Source organism: Sebastes fasciatus, chromosome 21, assembly GCF_043250625.1.
Source record: "Sebastes fasciatus isolate fSebFas1 chromosome 21, fSebFas1.pri, whole genome shotgun sequence".
Lineage (NCBI taxonomy): Eukaryota > Metazoa > Chordata > Actinopteri > Perciformes > Sebastidae > Sebastes > Sebastes fasciatus.
In genome coordinates this window covers 5839080-5866697 of record NC_133815.1, presented here as the reverse complement: position 1 = coordinate 5866697, position 27618 = coordinate 5839080, and the positions used below count along the sequence as shown (strand labels likewise).

General features: G+C 39.8%; 3 protein-coding genes across 3 annotated transcripts; 2 read left to right on the top strand and 1 right to left on the bottom strand.

The window, feature by feature from the left end:
• Positions 1-616: 616 nt before the first annotated feature.
• On the bottom strand, positions 617-3885 carry rbis (ribosomal biogenesis factor). The gene is made up of 4 exons (XM_074621860.1): positions 3737-3885; positions 1625-1740; positions 1395-1511; positions 617-1303 (listed from the first exon to the last, which is right to left on the bottom strand). Exons 2-4 carry the CDS (start codon positions 1733-1735, stop codon positions 1235-1237), a joined length of 297 nt encoding a protein of 98 aa, XP_074477961.1. The 5' UTR covers positions 1736-1740; positions 3737-3885; the 3' UTR covers positions 617-1234.
• A 1077-nt stretch (positions 3886-4962) lies between these two features.
• Positions 4963-6226, top strand: rad51b (RAD51 paralog B). The gene has a single exon (XM_074621859.1). The coding sequence runs from the start codon at positions 5096-5098 to the stop codon at positions 6170-6172; it is 1077 nt and encodes a 358-aa protein (XP_074477960.1). The 5' UTR covers positions 4963-5095; the 3' UTR covers positions 6173-6226.
• Positions 6227-8463: 2237 nt separating this feature from the next.
• Positions 8464-15898, top strand: LOC141759895 (carbonic anhydrase 1). Its single transcript, XM_074622373.1, has 7 exons — positions 8464-8722; positions 8974-9171; positions 10889-11007; positions 12196-12288; positions 12398-12460; positions 12555-12710; positions 14452-15898. The coding sequence occupies exons 1-7, from the start codon at positions 8695-8697 to the stop codon at positions 14569-14571; spliced, it is 777 nt and encodes a 258-aa protein (XP_074478474.1). The 5' UTR covers positions 8464-8694; the 3' UTR covers positions 14572-15898.
• Positions 15899-27618: the final 11720 nt, after the last annotated feature.

The following is a 27618-nucleotide window of genomic DNA, read 5'->3' as shown; positions in this document are numbered from 1 at the left end:
TTTAGTTTACCAGCCTCACTCGTGTTTCTCACCTTGCTCCAGATTTATTGACCAACTATCTCGGCCAGAGGTCGCCATGGAGACGAGCCATCAGCTGAGCCACTGGTACACACATGACCTCTGATGTCAAGTTGCTACAAACAGGATGCAGCAGCAGCAGCAGCATGCTGATAACGGACCGCCACTCGCAGGTGGAGCCAGAAAATCTATATTTCATCTTCAGGTGCAGTCCTAATAGAAATGACAGTGTGAAGCCCTGAAATAGATAGCCTGTACACGGACACGGGGTGGACGAAATATCAGAAACACCTGACAATATGATTCACTCCAGTACGGCAACACCACAAACTACAGCCAACTGATATAAAAATGTATGTGCATTTCTCATTTAAATTCTGTTTTTGTGAACTTCTTCATGAAGTTTTAATGATTTCCACGAGGACAAAACTCTTTGGAGAAAACACTTTCATCCTTACCAACAGCAGTCACAATGATCTCCTTTGTGGCTTCATTTACACTTAATCTGGGGCATGAAAATGAAGGTGTGAAAACCTTGAAGTGCATTGCAAAACAAAAACTCAAAGAGGGTAATGATAAAGTGCACATTGTTATATAATTCCTTTGAAAAGTTGTCTTTAATTGCATCCAGATTCAAGATGATGAACAACAACACTGTTTAGTAGAGAAAGTAGAGCTATAACAAGTTAACTATTTTGTTAATGGATGAATCATTTCAGACATTTTTCAAGCAAAAATGCCAAATATTATCTGCTTCCATTTGCTCAAATGTGAAGTTTTGCATTTGTTCTTTGTTATTTATGATAAATAACAGAACATTATTTTTGTTTTGGACTGTTGGTCGGGCATTTTTTCACCATTTTCTGATATTTTACAAACAAAACAAGTTGCCAATTAATCTAATAAGCAGATTAATCGATAAGGAAAATAATGATTAGATGAAGCCAAGAGAAAGCAAACATTTCTACACAAAAGAATATTCATTAATAAAAATAAAAAATGTCCTTTGTTGCTGAAACAATATCGGAGATGACACAGAGCACAAGTCCATCTTTGCATTGAATATACAGAATGCTTAACTTTTGTACAACAACCTTTTAATTTACAGCTTATCTGCAGTCCTGCATTGGAAGTAAACTGACTTTGTTATTTCATATGTCCAACATGGAGAGACGTGTACAGTAAAACTTTATGACAGTCCCATTTTCATAGTCCATTATAGCTGAGAGAACAGCTGAGCAGCATTATCCACGTTTACAGATTCTTTTGGTGGCTCTCTGACAACCTAAAAAAGACAAAAAAAAAACATTTGAATATATTATAAAATGATGGATGATAAATACAATCTTTAAATATCGACAATTTCCACCCCTTACCTGTGTTTGTTTCTTTGGTTCGGGTGCAACAGACTTTGAAATGCTCTTAACGTCCCTCTGGACCTCTGTGAAGATTTGATTGAGGTTCTCCACCTTCTCATTTTTCAAGGCATTGATCTGTGAAGCCACAAATTACAGTATGTTGCTTGAGCAGCTGCAACAAACGAAAGAGAATATAAAATATATGCAGGAAAAAGGAGAGGAAAGAAACAATAGACAAGAGATCTTACGTGTTTGAGCGTTGTCGTGACAGGTTTCGCTTTGTTCTTGTGCTTCTGGTGCTTGTTTGCAACTTGAAAGACGTTCTTCTGTTTTTTCCCCTTTTGTTTATTCTTCCCCATGTTACCTGAGGAGGAGAGAACGCCAGTCAGCTCATGGGAGATAATTCATTTCTATAGCATGGTCTCGGTTTTATCCTTACTGGTGTGTTTAACTGCTCTAAAGTGGTAGTTTTCACATTAATCTCACTGCTCTCTAAAAGCAGAAAGATGTTGAGATTGTTCCAGCTTCTCCACACGCCTCCGACACTCAGCAGCCACCTGATTAGCAACACCTCCTTGAGACAGTGAGTCATAAAACTCTAACAGTGTCAAGAGGTGCAGATGATGTATGAATAAGCCTAATTAAATTTGGGCATTTTTTTCAATTTTGCAGCTGACCTTCTTGCAATTTCATGCACACAACAGTGTCTAGACTTTTACCAAGAGTTGCACCATAAACAAAACAAACCCCCGTTGTCTGACTGGCAGTTACTTGAAAGGTTGGTGGGAAAAAAAGAACAGAAAAATATAAGTTGCTTTTGAGAAAAGCAGTAGTTGTAGTACTAATGATAATCGATCTTTTATACATGTAAAATACAATCCAATGTGCTTTACTTAAAGAGAAATTGGCCTACCACCATATATAAAAGAAAAGAAAATAGAGAGAAATTGCATTACTAACTTCCCATAATCCTACAGTCAAGTGCAGTGGTGAAAAAAGCCCTCAAGTACAATTTTGGAATACTTGTACTTTACTTGAATATTTCCATTTAATACTATTTTATACTTCTACTTCACTATATTTTGGAAGCCAATATTTTACTTTTTACTCCACTACATTTATTTGACAACATGAGTTACTACTAGAGTTGTTCTGATACCGATACCAGTATCGGAAATGTGTCCGATACAGCCAAAAATTGAGGATCGGGTATCGGCGAGTACGCCGGTCTATGCACCGATCCGATACCATAATTTATAAACCCAGAAAAAAATCAACTTGTATTATTCGGAAATTAATTCTTCTTCTCTTCCAAAACAGTAGCCTTCACTGTCCTGTCGCCCTGGATGCATCATGGATGCCACTGGCAACTACTGCCTATACATACATGGTCAGAAGTAAACAGCTGTTAAATAATAACAATAAGAAGAAGAAGAAGAACTATATATTTTTTATCACGCTGGTATCGTATCGGTATTTGGTATCGGCCGATACCACAAGTTCAGGTATCAGAATAGGTATCGGGAAATAAAAAAATTGTAACATTTCTAGTTACTACTGTAGTTACTTTGCAGATTCAGATTATTAATACAAAACACAAATTAACTAATAAATGATCATGTATTATTATAGATTAAACTACCATGCAATATATACAGTGATTAAAATAATCTCCACCTTTACCAGCTGCGACATTAAAGTGATACACATGAATGCATCACTAATTACAGTATAATCCACTGCTATAATACATATTATTCTGAAAGAGCCACTCTGCATAATGAGTACTTTTACTTTTGGTACTTTAAGTATATTTTGATGCCAATATTTTTACTTTTACTTACTTACGATTTTGAATGCAGGACTTTTACTTGTAACAGAGTATTTTACACTGGTATTACTACTTAGTGAAGGCAACTAGACAACCTGACACTGATTCAACAGATATCATCATGTAGTGTGTATCACTGTCTTCTATTTATACTGACATTACGTTTATTTTGGTCCATGTCAGACACACAATCTTGACTTCCATGAGGGAAAATATGAGTTCTACTAAAAGCTAGATGTAAATAAATATGAATTAAGTAGCCTGTATGTTGTAGAAGCCTTTAAATTACTCTTAAACTGTATCCACATCTGGATAAACTGTAAATCAACTAAAATAAGTCACAAATGTCCCAGATGTTGTTGCCAGTTAGCTGCCTTACTGTACACATGAGGCTATACACGTGTGTTATTATCGTCATTTACTAATGAATTTGATTGATTTTACTAAATGAAATGATTCTTAACAAAAGGGATTACAAACAGAGCGTTCACAGTTTAACAATTTAATAATAAAATCGGTATAAACAGACCTATTAGATGAGCTGATGGCTGGTGTTGATATCCTCACGTTGTAGCTACAGGCTAGTAGGAACGTCCTCTCTCTGTGACGTCGTCCGCGTGCGACGAATGTTGTTGTCAAACATAGTGATGGGAATTCCGGCTCTTTTTAGTGAGCCGGATCATTTGGCTCAGCTCACCAAGAAGAGCCGGCTCCCAAACGGCTCTTCATTTTACCACTTCTGCCTTTTTATAATTCAGCCAAATTTAGCTTTAGCTGTTTTGACCTATGATTAGTATGTGTGCACATATATCACTTAAATTATTCAATATAATTATACTAAACCTTATAATTTCCAGAATATCATAATTTTACATGCTGCTTCGTTTCTGATTGTCACTCATCTTGTCTGCTATTCGTGCACCGCACCACAACACACCACAACACACCGCATCGCACCGCACTCCTCTCCCTTTCTCTCCTCCTCTTCCTCCTGCTCTGTACCTGTAGACCATCAGCGTGCCACCCCTCCCTGCTTGATGGTATGATCATGTCTGTCATCACCTGATTGGTTGCACGGACGTCATTAACACAACATTCAGTCACAGTCAGTGCATAGAGTGCCCGTGGTGCGGAAAAGATCGTCATATCATTCGGCCTTGAATTAAATAAGAAAAGAAAAAAAAAGAAAACGGCTCTCGGACGGGAGCCGGCTCTTATTGTACGTGTCCACAGCCTCCGTGCTTTCCACGCTCCCCATTCATTGTCTATGGTACATGTCCACAGGGGCGTTTTTTATCACGAGTGGACGCGACGCTTCCCAACATTGGACGCTTGGTGGGCTGTCGCTTTCCCTCCGTGGGCTGCTGCTCCCAGCTTTCAAACCGGAACCAGTATGGAGGCTCGTTTGGAAACTTTCTTCTCTTATTTCACAAGAAATATTGAAGCGAGAAATAAGCTGTGCAGTTGATGAATCTGTCTTTATTTTGGATCGACAACCTTTATTTTAAAAGATTCTCGAGAGTTTCGAGAGGCGGCGAGTCGCGTCTGACGCCCCATGATTTGCATAAAGTAGACTAGCCCTCAACTTTATGCAAATGAGGAGCGGGCGTCGTGACGCTCCGCTTCTCGAATCGCTACGCCACGCTACCAGAATGCATTGCGCGGCTGCTTACACAGACAGTGAATGGGAAGCGTGGAAAGCACGGAGCCTGTGGACACACACCATTATCGTTCACTTAAAAGAGCCGGCTCTTTGAACCGACTCGTTCTCGACCGACACATCACTAGTCAAACAGGAAGAAGAAGACAACAGGCGCAAATTATGAACCAGTTTTATGTGTTTGTTGTGTTAAAACAGTTGAACAATAAGAGGTGAAAAGAAGCCAACATGGCTACTAGACTGCTGAAGCGAGCCGGCGTGTCAACAGACCTATGTGAGCAGTTGAAACGACACCACATAGAGAGTTGTAAGGACCTGTTGTCTCTGAGTCCTGTTGAGGTGATGCATGCTGCAGGGCTGAGCTACCAGAAGGTCTCAGAGCTGCTGCAGACTGTCAGCAAAGCTGTTGCTCCACCTGTCACCACGGCTCTGGAGCTGTGGAAGCATCACTCCTGTTTCTCCACGTCTTTACCTGCTCTGGATAAACTCCTGAGAGGAGGTCTTCCCTGTGGGACCATCACAGAGGTGGCAGGACCATCTGGATGTGGCAAGACCCAGATGTGCTTGATGCTGAGCGTCTTGGCCACTCTGCCAAAGAGTGAGGGTGGCATGGACAGCGGTGTGATCTACATCGACACAGAGTCCGCGTTCTCTGCTGAGAGGCTGGTGGAGATCGCACAGAGCCGGTTCCCAGACCACTTCAGCTCTAAGGAGAAGGTACTGCAGATGGCCGGACGGGTTCACCTCTTCAGGGAGCGCACCTGTCAAGATGTCCTCAACAGACTGGACAGACTAGAAGAGGACGTCATCTCAACCGGAGCCGGTCTCATCATCCTGGACTCCGTGGCCTCAGTGGTGAGGAAGGAGTTTGACACAACGCTGCCCGGGAACCTGATGCACCGCAGCAGCCTGCTGGGCCACGAGGCCTCCACCCTCAAATACCTGGCTCATCAGTTCAACATACCTGTGGTGCTCACCAACCAGATCACGACCCACTTAGGGGGTCAGGTGGATTCTGGGTTTGTGACAGCGGCTCTGGGGAACACGTGGAGTCACAATGTGAACACACGTCTTATAGTCCAGTATGTGGACTCACGCCAGAGACAGATACTGATAGCCAAGTCGCCCGTGGCTCCGTTCGCGGTGCTGAACTACACCGTTGAGAAGCAGGGCATCTGTATAGATGGAGACAGTCAGGAGACCCTGTATGAGGGCACAGATCCGGGTCTCCAGCCAATCAGGGTGCAGACTGGATTCAACTTCAACCTGACCAGACCTGTGGACCAGACTGACCAAACACTGTGACTCAACTTCATGTATATGTGTACATATGTTTATTAAAGCCAATACATCATTTCACCTGACTTGTTACGTCCTCAAAATAAACTTACTTCTCAAAATATACCCTGAATATTTCATTTTCAGTGAGGAAAGGTGCACTAACATAACCGAATTAGATGAAAACAACACTTAAAAGCACAAAAGTTTAGATCTGTTACAATTACTTTCATTATTTTTAACGGATCTAATAATGGCGAGGCATGCCACACGCTGTTTGGCACCATATTGTATGCCAAATTACCCTGAGGCCTACTGGAATTCAGAGGTGGAAGAAGTACTACTTCTACTAAGTAATACCAAAACGTAGAAATACTCTGTTACAAGTACAAATCCTGCATTAAAAAAAGTACATAAGTATTGGCATCACAATATACCTAAAGTACCAAAAGTTAAAGTACTCATGATGCATAATGGATAATCACTTTAATTTTGCAGCTGGTAAAGGTTGAGTTCATTTTAATTACTTTATATACTGCTGGATTATGTTTAATCTATTGTAATATAATCATAATGTATTAGTTGAATATATGTTGTATTAATAATCTGAATCCGTAAAGTAACTAAAGCTGTCAGACAAATGTGGTGCGGTAAAAAGTATAATATGTCCCTCTGAGATGTAGTGGAGTAGAAGTATAAAGTAACATAAAATGTAAATACTCAAGTAAAGTACAGTACTTGAGTAAATGTACTTAGTTACATTCCACCACTGCTGGAATTCATGGCACAATACGTTTATGATTAAACTTTTTGGAAGTTACCTCTGCAGAAATTACAACAATATGAAATCTTGAACAGTATAGCCTACTCTAAAATATTATATTTTAAAAAATAATTTAATTCGATTAAAATGGAATTAAAATTTTAAAAAAATGAAGTTGCTTTTGTCTGTTTGCCTATCAAAGCTGCATGCGGGGGGAAATAATTAAACAAACTAAAAGGGGACAACAAAAAGCCTTGTAGTCTCATTGACCAACAGCAGGTGGCAACATAACACCATCACAGATGTGTTCATCACAGCCTGTATGATTTTCTGCTAAACTGAGCAATCATTGTGCACTGAGCTTTACTGACCACTAGGATGCAATCAAACTGGTACTGGAGATTTTGGGGAGACACATGAGGTTTTATAATAGAAAGATGAAACGATCCCTCACAAAGACAATTAATTAAATCTTAATGATGTTTGTTTTAATAGTGTTCATGCACATTATAGCATGCTACTAATATGTGATTATAAAGTATCAGTCAATTCTTTATCAGTAAACACTGAGTTGGCCTACTTGTGTACCTGCTGCAGCAACATCACTAATAGACAAACCTTCAGTTCTTATCTGTCTGGAGCTGTGCAGAAACCACCCACCCAGATTACTCTCCTCCTGTCCTAACTGATCAAACTCTTGCTCCAAAGACACAAGTTATGTTTTAAAGGTCCCATATTATGCTCATTTTCAAGTTCATACTTGTATTTTGTGTTTCTACTAGAACATGTTTACATGCTGTAATGTTAAAAAAAAAAAATTATTTTCCTCATACTGTCTGCCTGAATATGCCTGTATTTACCCTCTGTCTTAAACGCTCCGTTTTAGCGCATTTTGACGGAATTGCAACGGAATTGCAACAGAATTGCGTTGCTAGGCAACAGCTTGGGTCCATGTGTTTTTTTAGGACTATACACTGCAACAGGAAATAAACTGGGACACATTTAGAATGTTTACATTTAAAATTGTGTCAAGGGTCTAAATATTGTATATTTGTGACATCACAAATGGGCAAAAATCCTGACAGCTTGTTTCAAATGCAGTTTCTGAATACGGGCTGTGTGTATTTCCCTGTGGATTGAGCGTTTCGATACTTTCACAGTATTTATATAGGACTTAAGCCTGCTTTATAATTAAAAAAAAACGTGAAAATCTTGCACGTTTCCATTTATGCGTCATAGTGCTATTAACCTATATATATCTTATACATTTATATCTAGGTTATTTCCATAGTGTTTCATTGTGCCTCAGCAGTAGCAGCTGTTTGAATGTGACGCACCGGCTGCACGCTGCTGCGTAATACCGTTACTTCCCCATGTGACATTCAAGTTTAGTTTATTGATCACATACACATTGACATGGCAGTGACATTCTCTGTTCCTGTTTGTTACTCTCTCATCCCTGTATAAATATATATATATATATAGAGAGAGAGAGAGAGAGAGAGGGAGAAGGAGAGGGAGAGGGAGAGGGAGAGGGAGAGAGAGGGAGAGAGAGAGAGAGAGAGAGAGAGAGAGAGAGACTCATTGATCCACAGTGTTGCAGCGCTGCGGCGCATCTTAACTCCTCCCGGTCACGTCGTCGTGGACATGTGTCCACTACCAGCCCGACACCGCTCACAGGGACCCTATATAAACCGTGCAGCTGTCAGGTGGAGGACACTGGAGGGACGACTCTCTTTAGGGAATTAACAGCTCCACATACTCACAGATCAGAACTGTAACCATCATGTCTTGGGGATACGCAGCGACCAACGGTGAGAAGGCTGCACATATACAGTATACTGTAATATAGAGGTGACTTTACTGGGAGGAATGGAAACCAGTGAATGAATGGAAGGACATGGGAATGTCACTGCAGAGATTTTTTTAATTATAGGCGCATTTTACGCACAAGCACATCACCATCATCACCCAAATTTGTTTCATTAAAAGCTCATATTTCATTGTGAATATTCTAATATTATTCTAATATATCTAATTATATGATTTTTTTTTTTTTTTAAAGGACCAGACAAATGGGCTGATAACTTCCCTATCGCCAATGGACCCCGCCAGTCTCCCATTGACATAGTACCTGACTCATCTTCCTACGACTCTGGGCTGAAGCCTCTCAACCTGAAGTACGACCCCTCCACCTGCCTGGACATCCTCAACAACGGACATTCCTTCCAAGTGTCCTACGTAGATGACACCGACAGCTCAAGTTAGTGCCACATTAATATTGCATGAACAGTTCAATGCAAGAAAAATGCAGATTCTTGCAAATATATTGCAAAATATTACAAATGCATTGTAATATTTCGTCTTAAACCTGGGAAAAAATGCAAGAAATACATATTCTTGCATATATATTGCAAAATATTACAAATACATTGTAATATTTCGTCTTAAACCTGGGGAAAAAATGCAAGAAATGCATATTCTTGCATATATATTGCAAAATATTACAAATGCATTGTAATATTTCGTCTTAAACCTGGAAAAAACACAATATCAATATTATTAATATTGTATGAATACAGTTCAATGCAAAAAAAATGCAGATTCTTGCAAATATATTTCAAAATAATACAAATGCATTGTAATATTTCGTCTTAAACCTGGAAAAAACAATATTTTCTTATATTTGCAATTATTATTTCAATGTTTGTAGATGTAATAGAGGAGCTATAAGAGTATTAGATGCGCAAACAAAGGGAATCAATATCCTCGTGATGATTTATGGGATGCAGCAACCTGCACAATGCTGCAGTCAGGTTTAATGCTCCTGTGTGTTAACAGCAGCTCTCAAAGTAATGTTTAATTTTGATATATTTGATTATTTTGGCAGTTTTGTTTTACATGCATTTTCTTTAATAAAATATGTTTTGGTGCCTTTTCTGCAGGGGCTCGATTCAAAAAGGTTATTGTTAGACAAAGCTAATTGAATTGGTAATTTAACCCCGAGTAAACCTTTCCCACGCCAACTCTTTTCTGCTGTAGCAGTGAGGTCAAAAACGAAGGTTACACTGCAAACAAACCTTGTTTGGTTGACTGTTAATGTGCCAAATGTGCGTGAGAGTGAGTTACCATAAAGACGCTGTTTTTTTTTTCCAAAATGGAGATTGCATTGTTTCTCTCTATTTTTGTTTTATTTCATTAAGATTTTTTTTCAGAAAAAAGGATTTAGGATTTGGATTATTTTGGATTGACTGTCCTTTAGCTGATCTGATAAAAGATTAAAAAAAAAGAATATGGTTACATAACCAACACAATCATGGATTATTTCTAGTGCCCATACATCAAAAACAAAAGCACTTTATTCTATAAGAATATGAGCTATAGATGAGTTAGAGCCTCTTAAGTCTCCCTTCACTGCTCTTATTCTAAATAAAGGACAAGCTCAGTTTGCATGTCACGGTCATGCATCAGGTCATGCATCATGAGTGTGTGAACAGTGGAAAAGATGAACAGCCTCCAACACACCCTCAGATTGCTTTAAGATTAGTTCTGCACCCTCTTATTGTTTGAGGCCGACTGCTGAGAAACAAATAGTGTTTGGAGAGGGCAGTGCGTTTCATAACATTGCACCAGAAATAGAACAATATACAGGATTATCTACTGCAAATAGATGCATTATGTAACATTGGGAGGAGGTTTGATGTTAACAATACCTGGACATCATTTAGGGCTGAATGTAGCCCTCAATTTGACCAGAGCTTACACAACAGGATCTGAGTCGGCGCCCATGAAATAGGAAGTCTGCCACATAGTGTGTACAACTCACATCTTATTCATATTGTTAACCTGTTCGTCTTTGTTTCTGCTCAGAACAACATTTCCTTCCAAGTAGGATGTTTTATCGTTTTATAACAAAGTCTCATCATGATTCACGTTCAGTGTGGGATTAACTGATGGGTGGATTTGTGTTTGTCCTGCAGCTCTGAGGGACGGACCCATCTCAGGAGTCTACAGGCTCAAGCAGTTTCATTTCCACTGGGGTGCTTGTGACGACAAAGGCTCCGAGCACACCGTAGCCGGGACCAAGTATCCTGCTGAGGTACGGAGCCATTATCATGATCGTGATCCTCAGACCGCTGTAGTTCTGACAGATTGAGGTTGACATACAGTAACAAGAAGGAAAAAGGCAGATAAGGGTTTTTAAATTGTATTTGTATTGTAGGTTGACTCTCAGATTAAAGCAAGGCCCAAGTAGAGAACTAATTTCTTTGCCCCAATTCACTAACTTCCCCTCAAAGAGTAGCATCTTTTTGTGCTCGTTATCTGTAGTTTTTGGGTTGATTTCTAACTCAACCAATAACATAATTTAACCTCAGAGAAGGTTTGTATGAGTAAAACTTCAATCTGTGAGCAAGTGAATGCGGTTGTTCACCTTAAATAAATGTTTTTTTGTTGTTTTTTCTACGAAAAAATTCCACAATGTTGAGTGAAGTTATTGTCTTACAGCCTTACGTTTTTATCCCCACCACTATACTGATCAAAATTAGGCCTGTGAATCGATTAAAATATTTAATTGCGATAAATCACAAATTATTCGTACATTTTTTACCTGTTCGAAATGCACCTTGAAGAAAGATTTTTCAAGTATTTAATACTCTTATCAAAATGGGAGCGGGCAAATATGCTGCTTTATGCAAATGTATGTATATATTTATTATTGTAAATCAACTAACAACACAAAACAATGACAAATATTGTCCAGAAACCCTCACAGGTACTGCATTTAGCATAAAAAATGTGCTCAAATCATAACATGGCAAACTCAAGCCCAACAGGCAACAGCTGAAAGTTTTTCCTAGCCGAAGTTTAGCATAAGTTTTGAGCATTATTTCCTTCCCGACAAGCTAGTATGACATGGTTGGTACTAATTCAGTATCTTCACTCTAGCTTTAAAACTGAGCCCACTACAACCTAAAAATCGCAAGTTACGTTAATACGTTAAAGAAATTAGTGGCGTTAAAACAAATTTGCGTTAACGCGTTATTATCGCGTTAACTTTGACAACCATATAAAAAAGTTTTTTTGAAGCAAAATAAACTACTTTTCAGTTCAATATCTACTGTTTGATAAAAAAATAAACAAGTTTTTTTACGTAAATTAATTGCACTAAAGGCCCAGTTAGCAGATAAGAAATTACAAGATTTCCACAGTTCTGAAAATGGATCATAAGAATAATATTACTTTAGAAGGACTTTGTTTTTTATGTATCTGCTTTGTTTATTCTCAGCTCCATCTGGTGCACTGGAACACCAAATACCCAAGTTTTGGTGAGGCAGCTAGCAAGCCTGATGGGCTCGCTGTTGTTGGAGTATTCCTGAAGGTCAGTAGGTTAAAGCACGTTGTTCAGTATCACTGTAATCTGCATAATACACTGCATACTTGCACTGCAAATGGATAGTACTGTTTGCTGATGATTTATTATTTTTCAGATTGGTGCTGAAAATGCCAGTCTCCAGAAGATTCTTGACGCCTTTAATGACATCAAGTCCAAAGTAAGTTTCTATAGAAAAAAAACACATTCTCTTGCATTCGATCATTTATTTGATTTATTTGACTGACCTTCTTCAAATTCTTTATTGTTTTCAGGGCAAGCAGACCACTTTCTGTGGTTTCGACCCCTCTACCTTGCTCCCTAGTTGCCTAGACTACTGGACATACGACGGCTCCCTGACCACGCCCCCTCTGCTGGAGAGCGTCACCTGGATTGTCTGCAAAGAGCCAATCACTGTCAGCTGTGAACAGGTATGGCTGCAGCTCACAGAGCCCATTCAGTAGCAGCAGCAGCATTGGCTGCATGCCCGCGGTCTAGAATAGCCCTGTCTCCAAATCCTCTCTTACGCTACGATCTAAATCAAGGACTTAATTGTTCAGATTAGCTGCGCGGCTGAAACGAGAAGAAGAAATCTCTGTAATGGGAGGAGAGGCAATACAGCAGCCTATTTCACTTTCAAAAGAATGGTGGCAAGTGAGAGTTCACATATATGCTGTTGCGTTACCACAGTATTGCTGTTTCAGTATGAGTCAACAAGAAATGTCTACCCACACATGCATTTTAGGCAAAGACACTTAGCTTCAGTCAGTGGGTGATTTCAACCTTTACTAACCACAGTAGACATCATCCCGGCATTTACTAAGTATTTACTGCTAAAATTACCCCTAATCCTACCACTGAAATGGATATTTGACTTCTAACCACCCGTTAATCTGAGCTAACAGCCTCTCTAGGCAGGTTTGTCCTTGTGGTTTTAGTCTTAAGGCCATGTGAGAATGTTCAAATGTTTATTTCATGGTGGCAAGTAGGTTTCTCAAGGGTAAACATGTGAGACGTGTTGACACAACCTTTAGACTTGGTGCCACATTAAGCCGGTCAAGCAGATAATGACAAAGTAAGTCATTCATATAAAGTAATATGTGTCATTAGTTCATGTTTTCTCATCAGATAATACAACATTTTTGAAGTATTCTGTCCCCAGTAGTGAATAGTTACCCAATGTGTACATTATACTTATGTGGCCGAAGTAATGTAATTACCACGGACTAATTCATTAGCCAGAGTTAATAATGAATCCCTTTAGGTCATCTGACACCACCATGCTGTAGCAGCTGACTGGTTTTTCTTGCCCCGCTTTGACTCTTTGAGGAATGCACTTATTTGTTTTCTTGCCACTGTAATGTCTATATGGTAAATATGAAGCTAACGCTAGCAGCTAGCAGCCATTTCTGGAAATACCCTTATCCGTTCTCCGAGAGTTAGATGAGAAGATCAATACCACTTTAATGTCTGTTTGCTAAATAGAGTGGTGCAGAAATGAGTCATAAAACCCGGAAATGAGTTTGCATTTTAGCATTTCCGGTTCCCTCGTCTGAAGGTCAATGTTTTTTTTCTGCAATAATCCAAAACCTAATGGAAAAATCCAATTGGCTTTTTGTCGAGGGAACCCGGGAGATGCTATCTTCCTGGTTGGCCTACAAAAATATGTCTTCCCTGCAGCACTCTATATGACCCCCCGACTAGCTTAATCTTAGCATAAAGACAGTAAATAACCACAATTTGTTGTTTTTATACTTTTGTTTTTGTACAGATTAAACTAACTAGATATAACATTTTAATTGGTGAGCTTTAGAGAAGCTGGTTTTGTCACCTTTGGACAGAGCCAAGCTAGCGGTTTCTTCCTGTTTAGCATATTCTTTATGCTAAGCTAAGCTAAGCTAACCGGCTGCTAGCTATAGCATCATATTTAGCATACAGGCCATGTGTGGTATCAATCTTCTCATCTAACTCTCAGCAAGAAAGCTAAAAAAACTGTTTCCCAAATTGTCAAACTGTTCCGTTATGCATCAACAATACAGCTGCTAATCCACAGTACAAGACTCTGAATTGAAGTCAATGTTACTGCGGTGATACTAGTGATGTGTTTGCTGAGTGACAGTCACAGGAGGTCAGCAGGAATGACTAACGCGACTGTCTTCTCCCTTTTCACAGATGGCCAAATTCCGCAGCTTGCTCTTCTCCGCTGAGGGTGAGGCCGAGTGCTGCATGGTGGACAACTACCGCCCTCCCCAGCCGCTCAAGGGTCGCCCCGTCCGTGCTTCCTTCAAGTAAAACCCCTTCCCCCCCTGTTCGCCCTTTCTGCCCTGTTGCCCTCTCCCTTCCCCCTGCCCTTTAGTCAGAGTTACTTCTCTTGAAGTGAGCCACAAAGCACACATATCTCTCTCCGTCCAATTTTTAAAAGAAATTAAATTCCTCTTCTGTGGCCCATTGCTTTTTAAAGGTTGGGCCGTCTAACTGTGACATGAAGCACTTGCAGGATTTGTATCTCTGTATTTTAATGTGTGTGAAAAGCCAGCAAAGATGTCCTGTTATAATTTATTCTATAAGACAAACACTTCACAATGGCAGCGACATGTTTACTAGGACTCAGCAGCCGGTGCCAATGTTTTCAGAGACATTGCAAACACCACAAGGATGAAAAATGATGAGCCTTAGTCAAAATGGTGCTCGAGAGCCAGCAGAAAGCTAGTCGCAGCAGGCGGGGGGGAGGATGAAACTACCATCACCATCTGTGAGGAGGGTAAGGTGCAGATAAAAAGACGCACACACATACACTCCCTGTGCCAGTCTGTCTGTAATCTCTGACTGACTGCCAGCCTCTGCATCACAGCAGCTTAATGAAACGCTGCAGCCGCCTCCATCACAACCGATTGACTCAGAAAATCCCCCTCTGGCACCCACACAAACACACAACATGGTACGCACAGTCGAATGCAGACACGATGCCTATAGGCGCTGACCTGCTTATTGATCTGAATTCAGCGTAGAGCAACAAAGGACAGGCTGCTGCTAGTGCTAGACACCGAACATCATGACAATGGCTTATTTCTCTTATTGATAAATCTTCAAATGTGTTTGTCATTCCGTGTTGTGTTTTTATTAGTCTTAAGTCTGAAGTGATTCCTAAATTATGTTTTTGTAAGCAAAAGCTCATCTGCATTTTTGATGCCCTGACGATATAGCAATAGAGAGGAATTATCCTCCTTTTTCAAAATTAAATGTGTAAAGGAAATTTCTTTGTGTGTTGTTTTGAAAAACGCCAGCGTGTCGAGTGCTAAAGCTTAAAACGCACAGTCGCCATGTGGGCGAAGCCATAACGGCTAATGCACAAAGCCAAGGAATAAATTATCCTGCCAAGGACGACAAGGAAGAAAAGAAGCTGCCAACAGATCAGATCATAGTGTCAGGCCCTGTATAGGAGAAGAGTTAACAAAAGACCACGAGAGGTCCTTCTGAAACGATAAAGAAAGATTGTAATTAACATAAAAAAGGAAAAAATGCCTTATGCCAATCATTGTTAGGGCCGTCCTATGTGTTGTTGTCATTCTATTTTGGAAGTGGACGTTTTACTAGTTAAATAAATATATTTTATGACTAACAAGTGTCAAGTGTTTTTCTTCTTTCCATACAATTCAGAAAGATCCTCCATATCAGTTGCTGTATGATGTTTTTTTGCCATTATTACCCATTTGAGTTCTATATTCATTAGTCAATCTGACTTTGAAGTCTTTTTTGCAGCTCCATTTTCACATATCAACACCTGAAACCCAACAGGATTAGAATTACACAATCCCAAATGACATGCTGGTCCAAAACTAAAGTGTAAAATGACTCTTCTATGTATCCTATATCTAAATCTTTTTACATCTGGGTTGTTTTATCATATATTTCTCAGCCAAATCATTTTAAAATTAAGGAATGCATCAAAGAGACGGATTGTTGAACACCCAATTTGCAGTATGTGCTTGAAATATAGGCTAAATGCTGACTGGTGACGTTAGCCTATCTTATCTCAAAGGTGGGGAAATTCACCTTTAAACGTCTCCGAAGATAAGGTCGAACTGCTCATGCAGTGTGGTGTCACTGATGTCATCATTACTAATGAAGAAATTAGATGTTATCAAACTTCCTGTTTGCACCATGGCAAACATTTACACAATGTATGCGGCTGCAAGGGTGCAATAGCCTATGCAGTGTTGGAGGAAGTATTGATCCTATCTTAAAGGGATTGTTTGACATTTTGGAAATTCACTTTCTTGTGGAGAGTTAGATGAGAAGGTCGATACCACTTTCATGTCTGTCAATTAAATATGAAGCTACAGCCAGGAGAGGGTTAGCTTAGCTTAGCATAAAGACTGGAAGCAGGGGGCAACAGCTAGCCTGGCTCTGTCCAAAAGTAACCTTATCCACCGTAATATCTTAATTGTTTAAGATGTAAATGAACCAAAGTGTGAAAATGACAAGTTGTAGTTCTACTGCCTCCAGTCTGTATTCTATCCTGGTGGTAACGTAGCTTGATATTTAACGGACAGATATGAAAGAAAGTAAAAGTAGCAACACCACAGTGTTAAAGGTCCCATATCATGCTCATTTTCAGGTTCATACTTGTATTTTGGGTTTCTACTAGAACATGTTAACATACTTTAATGTTCAAAAAACACATTATTTTTCTCATACTGTCTGTCTGAATATACCTGTATTCACCCTCTGTCTGAAATGCTCCGTTTTAGCACATTTCAACGGAATGCCAACGAAATTAAGTTTCTAGGAAACAGCTTGGCTCCATGTTTACATCCTGTCAGCTGATGTCATTCACATACACTGCAACAGGAAATAAACTGGGACACATTTAGTATGTTTACGTTTAAAACATGCCTAAATATTGTATATTTGTGACATCACAAATGGACAGAAATCCTGACAGCTTGGTTCAAACGCACAGTTTTCTGAATACGGGCCGTGTGTATTTCTCCATGGATTGAGTGTTTTGATACTAAACTAGTATTCATATATCACTAAAACCTGCTTTATAATATAAAAACATGAAAATCACACTTTTTACAACATGGGACCTTTAAAATACAACATTAAAAGTCCCTCGATGCTGAACGTGTTTTGGTGTGTAGGCCTATTGAAGTAGAAATATAAAATATTAGATAATACTCGATACTTTAGTAGGCTACAGCACTTTAATGAATGTAGTTTTTACTTTCCACCACTGGCCTTATTGTGTAGCTGTTTCATAAACTGTAGCTCCAGTTCTTGGATTTTGCAACTTGAAAATACTTGCCAAGCATAATAGTCCAAAGTACTGCACCCTCAGCAATGAAGGTGTATTTTCCCGTATTGGAGCGGAGCTGTTACCTAATCTTTAACTATGTGTAATTATTTTAGCTAATCAATAATCTTTAACTGCAGACTGAGACGGGGTTAAGTGGGGAAAAGCCTCCATAAAAAATCCACAATATACCCTTTCTTCCACATATAAGTGATGAATAACTATGACTGCTAACACCAATCAGATGGTGGGCGATGGGCGATGATCTCCTTACATGTATGGGCCAGAAGACACAGCTGTTATCACCTCAGTGCACTTGAGATATTAATAAGCAGTGGCATTTCACCCACTGAAATGTGAGTGACACTTGACTTCTCACCTCCGCTGTGAGCCTTTGACAGGAAGATGAGACAGGTTTTAATCAACAGAGCGTTTCTACCTCCTCTGCTTGAGAGCTGGTGTTACCTTGTGTTTTCAGCTGGTCTTGTGGAGGAATGTGCGGGTCCCTTATGTATAGTAGAAGTTGGCTTGACAACACAGAGCTCTAAATAGAGCTGGATTTGTCCCCAGTATGTCCCCAGTGTACCTTTAGTCACCGCAGTGTGGGATGTGTCCTACAAAATATCAATAAAAAAGAAGAGCTATCGACTGCCCAAATGTCTGTCTGACTACTCCAGTCACAATCAATAACAAATTGCATAATTAAAAACAACTCTGCCAGTGGTGGCATTGGGGAAAAGTTTCATAACCAGTCAACCCTGAAGGTCAGCTACGTTGGAGACAACAGGAGATGAAACCAGTGATGTCTGGATTCTCTCTGTGGTCAAACCAGTTAAGAAACCCCCGTATCAACAATGAGCATCGGTCCGTTTCGTCATGCCTTGTGAAGTATGAGGAACTTCTGCCTATCAGATGTACTGTGTATGTCCCCTTTAGAGAAAACCTTGTTGTTTGGAGTTGTTTGTTATAGGCCTAAATAGTGATTCGCTAAACCCTGCTCCATTTATTTCGACCAGGGGAAACTGAGTGACCTATTATTTGTATTGACATGTGCGTAAAAGGATGAGAACTTAGGCTATTAGACCCCATCGTGACGTATATGTTAAGGGGGTGGTGAAGCCATAAGTAGAATAGGAGTCTAGACACTGGTGGTGGTGGTCAGTAGCTGCAACTTTCGGACATGCGGATAAATTATGTATGTCATTCCTTGAACTTGCACTATCTTTGGTGAAAATGCTTTTAAAGTTTTAGCATCTTGGTGTGAGCTATAGAGACACTTTAAACTAGATGATTTTATAAGCATGGAAGACTATAAAAACAGGATTAAGGACTCTTTGACACCTGAAAATAGGCCTACGTGTCCTGTTACTGGACACTGCTTACAAAGAACGTATACTGCCAAGAAATGAAAGTCCATTGTTCGTTCCATTGCAACATCAGCGCCCAGCAGCAAAGCTAGGACAGTGCAATATGTTTAAACAATGCAATATGTTAAATTGGGACAGTGCAATGTGTTGCATATGTGTAATATTGGACTATTGTCTGTGCAATATGGGCAAGAAGGAAGACGGTGCAGTGCACTACCTGGGTGCAATACCTGCCATGGTGTGTGTGATAGTATGTGCCGTTATGTACGTGGACTGTGAATATGTTGAAACATCTGTTTCTGTCAAACTGTTTCCCTGTCTTGTGTGGAATCGTTTATTATTGTTGTTGATGCTGTTTTAATTTAGTGTTTGTAACTGCAGTTGTATGGTGTCCAGGAAAAATTCCCTCACGGGGACATAAAAGTATATCTTATTTTATCTTATCTTGGCTGGTTTGAACCCAGTCTACTTTTGATTAAGTTGAGCTGTTAGATGAAATTTGGGCTGCTTTTGTCAACATTTGGCAGTTACCAAACAAGCTGTCATTTTATGGTCAAAAACAGATCTTCTCTGTGTCAACTCACTCATAACATTGACACATTTAATTTGAAAGTATTTGATTGACATGAGTTGTTTTCAATCGTTGTTAGGGATAAGGGAGGAGCTACTTACCTTGACGTCATCATCATTGACATTGACATGCGACTTTGTGTATTTGGTTGTCTGACTACACTCTTTGTGGGTTAATTATCAAGCAATTTATCTTTGGTTATTTAATGTAGATATGAAGCTTTGTATGCTTATGATATGATTTGTTCTGTTTTTTATTGAATTGGGCGGGTTTTAAGTTGTGATTGGGCTGGAAGATGGTAATCTGATCTGGCAACACTCTCTCTTTCTCTTTCTCACAACTCACCTGGACATAATCTGCGATCAGCACACCTGCCTACCAATCAAGCACGCTCCTCTTCACTTCTTAAACCCTGCTCCAACGGCCAGTCTCTGCTGAATCGTTGCCATACATGGTTTGTCTTTGTTTGTCTTTGTGCCACGCTTCCAGCTCCTGCTAGTGATCCACAGTAAACCCTGACAGATATGACAAAAGCAGCTTCTCATTCAAAGCTGGGAACCCGTCGTTTTTTATCACCTGAAATGACAACTGTCGCTAGCAGAATTCATAAACAGTAGCTACCTAATTAAGCCAATGTTAGCTTCAAGAGTTGGTTAAAAACACTGTCTTCGACTGACCTAATGTTACCAGCTGACTCATTTCAAAACCCACCACCAAAACATCCCCCTCAGGGGGGTTGCGTCAGGTAGGGCATCCACCGTAAAACCTGATGCCAAATCAATATACGGGAGAGTGATCCGCTGTGGTGACCCCTAACGGAAACAGCCAAAAGACTAACAAAAATAACATTAGGCTACCTGTTCGTATTTTCTTAAAGTATATTTCACTTTTAACGTTTCAAGAGAAAAGGCTTTAAGGATGAGGACTATCTGATGTCAAACGTAGCCTGACGCTATCTTGGGTATAGGCCAACTTTAGCTGACATTTTTGGCGTGACAGATGCTAATGTTAGCCTGAACTCTGATAGCATTCAGGACCAGCTTCCACACAGGGGGTAAATACTACACAGTGGATAAGCTAGTCATAAATAGGGCTGTCTTTTAATATAACCTGAAACAAAACGTAATGATGTTACCACTGTGGTAAGCTAGAAGCCAGATATGCGATACAAATCCAAAGCTTGACAGGCCTCATAATGGTGTTTAGCAAACAGTCGTTTAGGATGACATTCTGCACAAATTAATTAAACTAAAGGTGTGAATAAAACCTAAGATGCCCTTCTAACATCCTCCATGACGGATTGTTTAGAAAACACTGGCTTTGATCGCCTTTATCCCCCGTCTCCATCTCCGTACAGCTTCCTATATTCCCACCGTCCTGTTATCTCACCAGCGCTGCCTTTGTGTTGCATCTTTTCATCTCACTAGCTGTTGTGACAGCTGGCTGAGAGGAAAGACCCTGCTGGGTACCATCATGTAACGCAGATGTGGCCACGCTTACTTGCATGTTTTGTCTCTCCCTGAAAACATGCTTTCATAAACTGATGGGGATGTAACCCAAGGCCTGGTCGTCGTATCTGCAGCAAGGTCACAAGCTTCAATGTCATAACAGATTTATGTTAGTCACACTGAGCTGGGCCTCACACGTGATGCCGTAATGTTGTTTAAATGGATTTTATTGAACATAAAACAAACAAATCTGGGTTAATTCTTTATGGTCAACGCATAAAAAGTCACGGTCAGCTTGTCACACATTTCCCCCCCAGGCTTCTGACCAGCGGTTGTTGCATAATGAAGCGTGGCGGGCGGGTGACATGTATTAGAGAGTCAGGAACTACGCACACATCTATAGTCTGAGAGAAGAGAGAGTGAGGGAGGCCGTCTAAATCCACACCTCTGCAGTCTGCAGATCTGATGTTGCACTTCTGTGTGACTGACAAGTAGGGTGAAATCTAACCTCTAGCCAAGGACAGTGACACCCATTTCCACAGAGGAAGGAGAGGATGCACCAACCTACTGTAGAGACGCAGTGTTATTTAATCTGATTCAGTCTGGATGGTGAACACTTTTATAATTTATCAGATGTTTCTGTGTATTTTCAGAAAGTCAATCAAACATTTGAGGCACATATTATTGTTTTGAAAATGTATCTCACCACAGTTTCCATTAAGTCCTTTACACACCGGGAACGTGATGAATAAACGACTGGAAAATGCTAAATACTCGCCTGCGAATATATGTCTATGTCTAGGGCTTTTATTGTGAAAGGTACAAACGGAAGGGTTGGACCTTGTGGGGGGATTAACATTAAAACTCAGTAAAACTACTGATCAATTTAGGGCAACACGAGTCAATTGTCCCCTCTTTGTTGAGTTTAGGACAAGATGATTAACATCATACTATTGGTATTGATGTGGTTTTATGTTCTCGCAATGTCAACAAAGTCTTGTTGTGAAGCAGGTACATTTGTAGATTAACGCTCTTGATACTTGTCTCCCAAAGGATCCTTGCAATCCTATGATTTTCAAGGTCTAGTTTGTACCTATTTTGATGTACACTACACAGCCCGTTCGCATGAAAAGGCATATGAATGATACGATAATTCGGAAGGCATTTAGCGTGCAATAGGAACGCCTTTCTTGCTTTTGGCGTGGTATTTGTACACCATGTAGTCTGTACCTGTACTGACTTTCTTTCTTTTTTTAATTTGTTTTTTTTAGTGATGTTTATGACATGTTTTTTGTATGCTACGTTGTTTCTGTACGTATTTTACTTAGTTTACATACTTATTTTTAGCCCAACCATCACATTTTTGCTAAACCTACGTGGTTTTGATGCCTAAACCTAACTGCAGATGTTACCGTATTGTTGCGTACAAAAAGCCTAAAATGTGTCCTCATGACACGCCGAACGTCCTTGTACTGTTGTGCTATTTACACGCCTTCCCGTGAGATTGACTTGACCCTACAACAAGTTTCTCCACTTGAGGTTGCATTAAAAAATTGTGCTGGGGCACAAGTCAGGGTCTGAACTATCCTGGCTTGGTCACTTTTGGAGGTCACCCTGTGTTGGTTTTAACAGTGTAAACAGTACAATATTCTCTAAATTCCTGGCAGGGATGTGTGCTTTGGAAGGTATTACTGTATGTGTACTGATTGTGTCATGCGGTGTTGATCAATCATGTGACGGAACATCTGTGGCTGCTTAAGGGGGTCTTGTGTTGTTAATAGGCCTGATGAAGAACACCGTGTTTGAAATGTCCCTCAGTAGATTGAGGTGATGATGGACCCGTTTAGCAGTATCGGAGCTTTCGATTCGCAGAAGTTATTGTTTAGATTTTTGCTCGTGTGTGGTCCGGTGATTCACTTGATTGTGTATTTTACATCCTTAAATCAGGGCAAGAAGGAAAATTGTTAGAAAAAGAGATGCGGGGGAGAGTTAAGTTAAACAGAGTGGAAAGAAGATTGCTACTGTAGGTGGATAAATAGCAGTTGTGGAGGCCGTACTGCCTTCAGCTACTAATCTATGTTGTGTCCTGCTATTCGCTGCTGTTACTTTTGAAAACATTCATTAAACGATAAAGTAAAAAAAAAGCAATATGAATCATTTCATATCTGCTTCTGTAGAAAAACTCCTCTTATCTAGAAGTCGTTAGTTCAAAGATCATATTCAGGAAGCCCTCCACTTAGCACTAAGCATTTTTCAACCTGTGAGCAAGAATGGCCTCACGTAAACATTTCAAGAGCAAATTTCCTGTGTAATTTCCTGCCCTCGCTCGTCATTTGCCATTCTATATAAACATCCACTTCTCAAGAAGAGTGTTTCACTGACAAATGTGCAGTCCGCTGTGTGATTCATTATATTCTCCCTTATTCTTTGATTAAGAAATAAATGTTTCAACACACTCTAACCTGGAAAATTTATTATATCTCATGGCCTAAATCCTTTGTATAAAGCAAATGCTAGTGTGTACTTTATTTCCCAGACATGCACTGACCCTGTCTCTGACCCTCAATCCTCTACAGGCAAAATGTAATTCAAACAATAAAGTTTTATTTGGTTGCAGATGAGACACTTTGTGACAACAGGATATTTGCCTCAAACATCAACAGCAGTGTTTTTACATGTTAATCCATGGTGGCCAGAAAATATGTCAATAAACAAAGTAAAAAAATGCAAATATTCATTCAAGTGGACCCACTCTATTTAGTTTCCCACGAGGAAAAGCAAATAAACACAAACATTTTTGTAAATCGTGTCCATTAACTGAAAGCCTCGATATTAATCTTCTCCCATTGTGGCCTCTTTTATTTTCTGTTATCGCGCTATATTCAAATGTCAAGTAGGCGCTTTGTTAAAAATAGTAGCTTAAATTGCTTCCCACAAAGAATATAGCACAGTGTGAAGCTATAAAAACATCACATTTGATGCTCTTAATAGCTTCTTAGTGAGTATAAATAGATGCCTGACAAGTCCGTTCTCCTGCAGCTCTGCATGAGACTATCAGTATGATTCTGCATTACGTCCACATACTCTACTGTAGCTCTAACTTTAATGAGATCATGGGATAATCCCTGTTAACTGCCGGGTCACGCTACTGCTGAACCAAACTACCTCTGACAGTTACACTGTGGGTCATTACAGGCTGTTTGTGACATACGGAGCATTGACTATGTCCAGCATCTGTTTATGTTTTATTTATTAATCATTCGGGCAGGATGGATAATGATGAATGTGCATTTTGTGTGTCTGTTTTAAACCCATAATCCACCAGATGCTTATTCATATTGATGACATCATTGGGCAGAGGGGTGATGATGTTTTCTCCAACAGCATTTCATGAGCTTATAGTCCGGTAGCTTTGCAAATAGGACCACTTCTCCACCCAACAGTGTTTCAAGTATTAAGTCTAGTTTTGGCTCAGAGATGCTCACTTTTCTGTGCAGAACATGCACGTGTTGAATCAGTTTTTCTATTTTTGTACCTTGGACAAAAGCTATTGCTGCTCATGCTAACTAACCAGTTTTTTTTATATTTATTCCAAGCAATCTGTAATCCGCAATACATCAGGTTTACTAGCATCCAGGTTGACTCTGTAAACTGTTGTTCATCCAAGCGGTCAGTCTGACTGCAACATTTTCTCAGGAAATCAAATTTCTCTGAAAAATTAAATGGGTGTTTGCAGTTGCTCCAAGATAAGCAATAGTAAAGCGGAACCATGTTACGTGCAGTTAAAGTTACAGAATTGTACGGGACTAGCCCATGTGTCATTTTTACGCCATGCAACAAAACTATGGTAATGTCCGTAGTTAGGTTTAGGCAACAAAACCACTCACTTAGGTTTAGGAAAAACATCATGGTTGGGCTTGAAATAAGTATGTAAACTTAGTAAAACACGTACGGAAACAACGTAACATAACTACAGAAACCACATCACAAACGTCATTTACAAAACAAAAGAAAACACTGGTGTCAAACAGCGGTCTCCTGCATGGTTCAAAGTCCTGTGTTTGTTGGACCCATCCACCTCCCCTCCCACTCGCAGTCTTTCCAGACCGTTTTCATTCCCAGGTCCTCAAGTAACGAGGCTTTGTCACGTTCGATGAAACGCACCGGGCATTCCATTAACTATAATATGTAAATCCATCTGCAGAAATAGTAAACGATCCAAAAAAGTGCGCCAGGAGTGTGGTGACGTAGTTTAAAAAGTGAAAAGACACACAGGACAGGAGGGGAGGTGGATGGGTCCAACAAACACAGGGCTCTCATCCAGGAGACCGCTTTTTTTAAGCCCAACCATGTAGTTCTTTCCTAAACCTAACTAAGTGGTTTTGTTGCCTAAAACTAAAGTGACGCCGGTGAAAACCAGTCTGAAAAATCATCAGAGAGCCTAGTAGCTGAGTTTGAGCTGACACATCATGCATGACGACACACAAAGTATCGACCATGTGATGTTTGGAACGAGGTCCGTCGTGGTGATATCTCCTGACTAACATGATAGTATTTTCTACTGATAACAGCGAGAGGAGGGGGGGTTGATAGTGGAGGGGTGTGTCACCTTGGGAGGCCGCCCCACTTGCCTTGTACAGCTCAGGAATAACCTTATCTAGGTCACCTACACAGAACCTCACCTCCTCCTCCTCCTCCTCCTGCTCTGCTGGCCACTCTGATAAGAAGAATGAGTCTATTGAACGAGGCTATCAGGCCGGCTTTGCTTAGTGAGAGTGAGCCAAACCTGTACCAGCTCCAGCCATCTCTTTGTCCATTTGATTGTTGGTTTCTTGACTCTCTCTCTCTCTCTCTCTTCTTGCTCTTTGTCCGCCACTTTTTCTCACACACACAAGCAGCCAACTTTTTGAGGTGGAGAGATGTTTCACCTGAATAGACAACAACAGTCACTTTCTCATTCCTTCCTTCCTTTTGTTCCCTTCTTTCCGAGCCGCTCAGCCGAACAAATCTTGTCTTCTTCTTCTTCATGTCGTCTACTGATTTGCCCCTTTCAATGCTCCCGACCACAGTCAAATTAATCCACCCATGGGCCGGATTTCTGTTCATGCTCCTGTGCTCTCTCTCGGTGGCATGCTGGCTAGCGTTACCCATGGGGAGTAGGGTTTCCTGTAGAGCTGCGGGAGGTCATGTCTCTCACATTACCACCTGTTAGCTAGTGCTTGTGAAGGTGGATAAATGAAGCAATGTGGCGACGTTATGGCACGCTCAGCTGTTCGTTTAAAGAAAGCGTCAATTTAATGTTATGTTTAATTTAATGATCATTTTGTAAAAAGTACCCCAACAAAGAATTTTCATTTTCCCTTTTTTTGTATTTATTTATTTATTTATTTATTTATTGTGTTTTTGTTTGTTTTTAATCCTTTAATTATTTTTAAATTATTTATTCATTTTTTATCCTTCTCCAATACCAATAAACACATTTAAGTCCTTGATGACACGCTGAAGCTTTAAATCTCGTCATATTTAATTTGCAGACCTATAGTCGTCATTATATTTGTACACACATCAATGAATTTTCATTTTCCCTTTTTTAAAATGTATTTATTTATTTATTTTTATTGCATGTGCTCTTTGTTTGTTTTTAATCCTTTAATTATTTTTAAATGATTTATTCTTTTTTTGTCCTTCTCGCTCTTTTGTTAGTAAAACACAAAATGTAATTTGCATTGAACTTATCTGTAAAGCTGAATACCAATAAACACATTGAAAAAATGTCACAGCTTTGATAATCATTTATTATTATTTTAAGAGGGAGTGAGTGATTTTTATTACATGATAGTAATTAAATTTAAGTGGTCGGACCATGACCGCAATCGGTATTTAAAGGTGTGTGTGTGTTTGTTTTAGGTTATGTATTAAAGGTCTAATGTTTGGTTTGCCTCTCTGCTATCAGGAGATTACTGTAATCTTTTTTTTAGTCATCATTCGTCTTTGTAAATTATTTGGCAGCACTTTATTTAAAGATAATGTGACTGTTCACCAAAGTACTGACACGAATATCTGCCAGTGGGATGAGAGAGATTTTATTAGTATTTATTTAGTTTTTTATTACAATATAAAATATTTTCTTGCAGTTTTCTTAAAACAATTAGAAACATATTTGAAACTAGTTGAGTTTAAGCCAGCGTCGAGGTGAGCATGGCTGATGGGGGAGGCTCATGAGAGCAGTGCCAGGTGAGTTAATTGGCACAGCTGGTGCTCATTTGTCTAATGAGCCTCTCCTTTAAATGCATTAGCGAGCTGGTTCTCAGATGACTCACACACACAACAGGACACACGGCCACGTCGGCCTGTCAGATGACGGGGGAAAAAAGTATTGTTTGCTTAACAAGACCAAATACTGACTGGTGTTACTGTCTTTAAGAGGCTGTAGCAGATGGTTTTCATCCATTGGTACCAACCATGTCTTGTTAGCGTGTCGGGAAGGAGGCTAAATAACGCTACAAAGTTAGGCTAAATTTTGGTGAGGAAAAGCCAGCATGGCCATTTTCAAAGAGGTCCCTTGACCTCTAACCTCAAGATATCTGAATGGAAATAGGTTCTATGGTTACCCATGAGTCTCCCCTTTACAGACATGCCCACTTTATGATAATC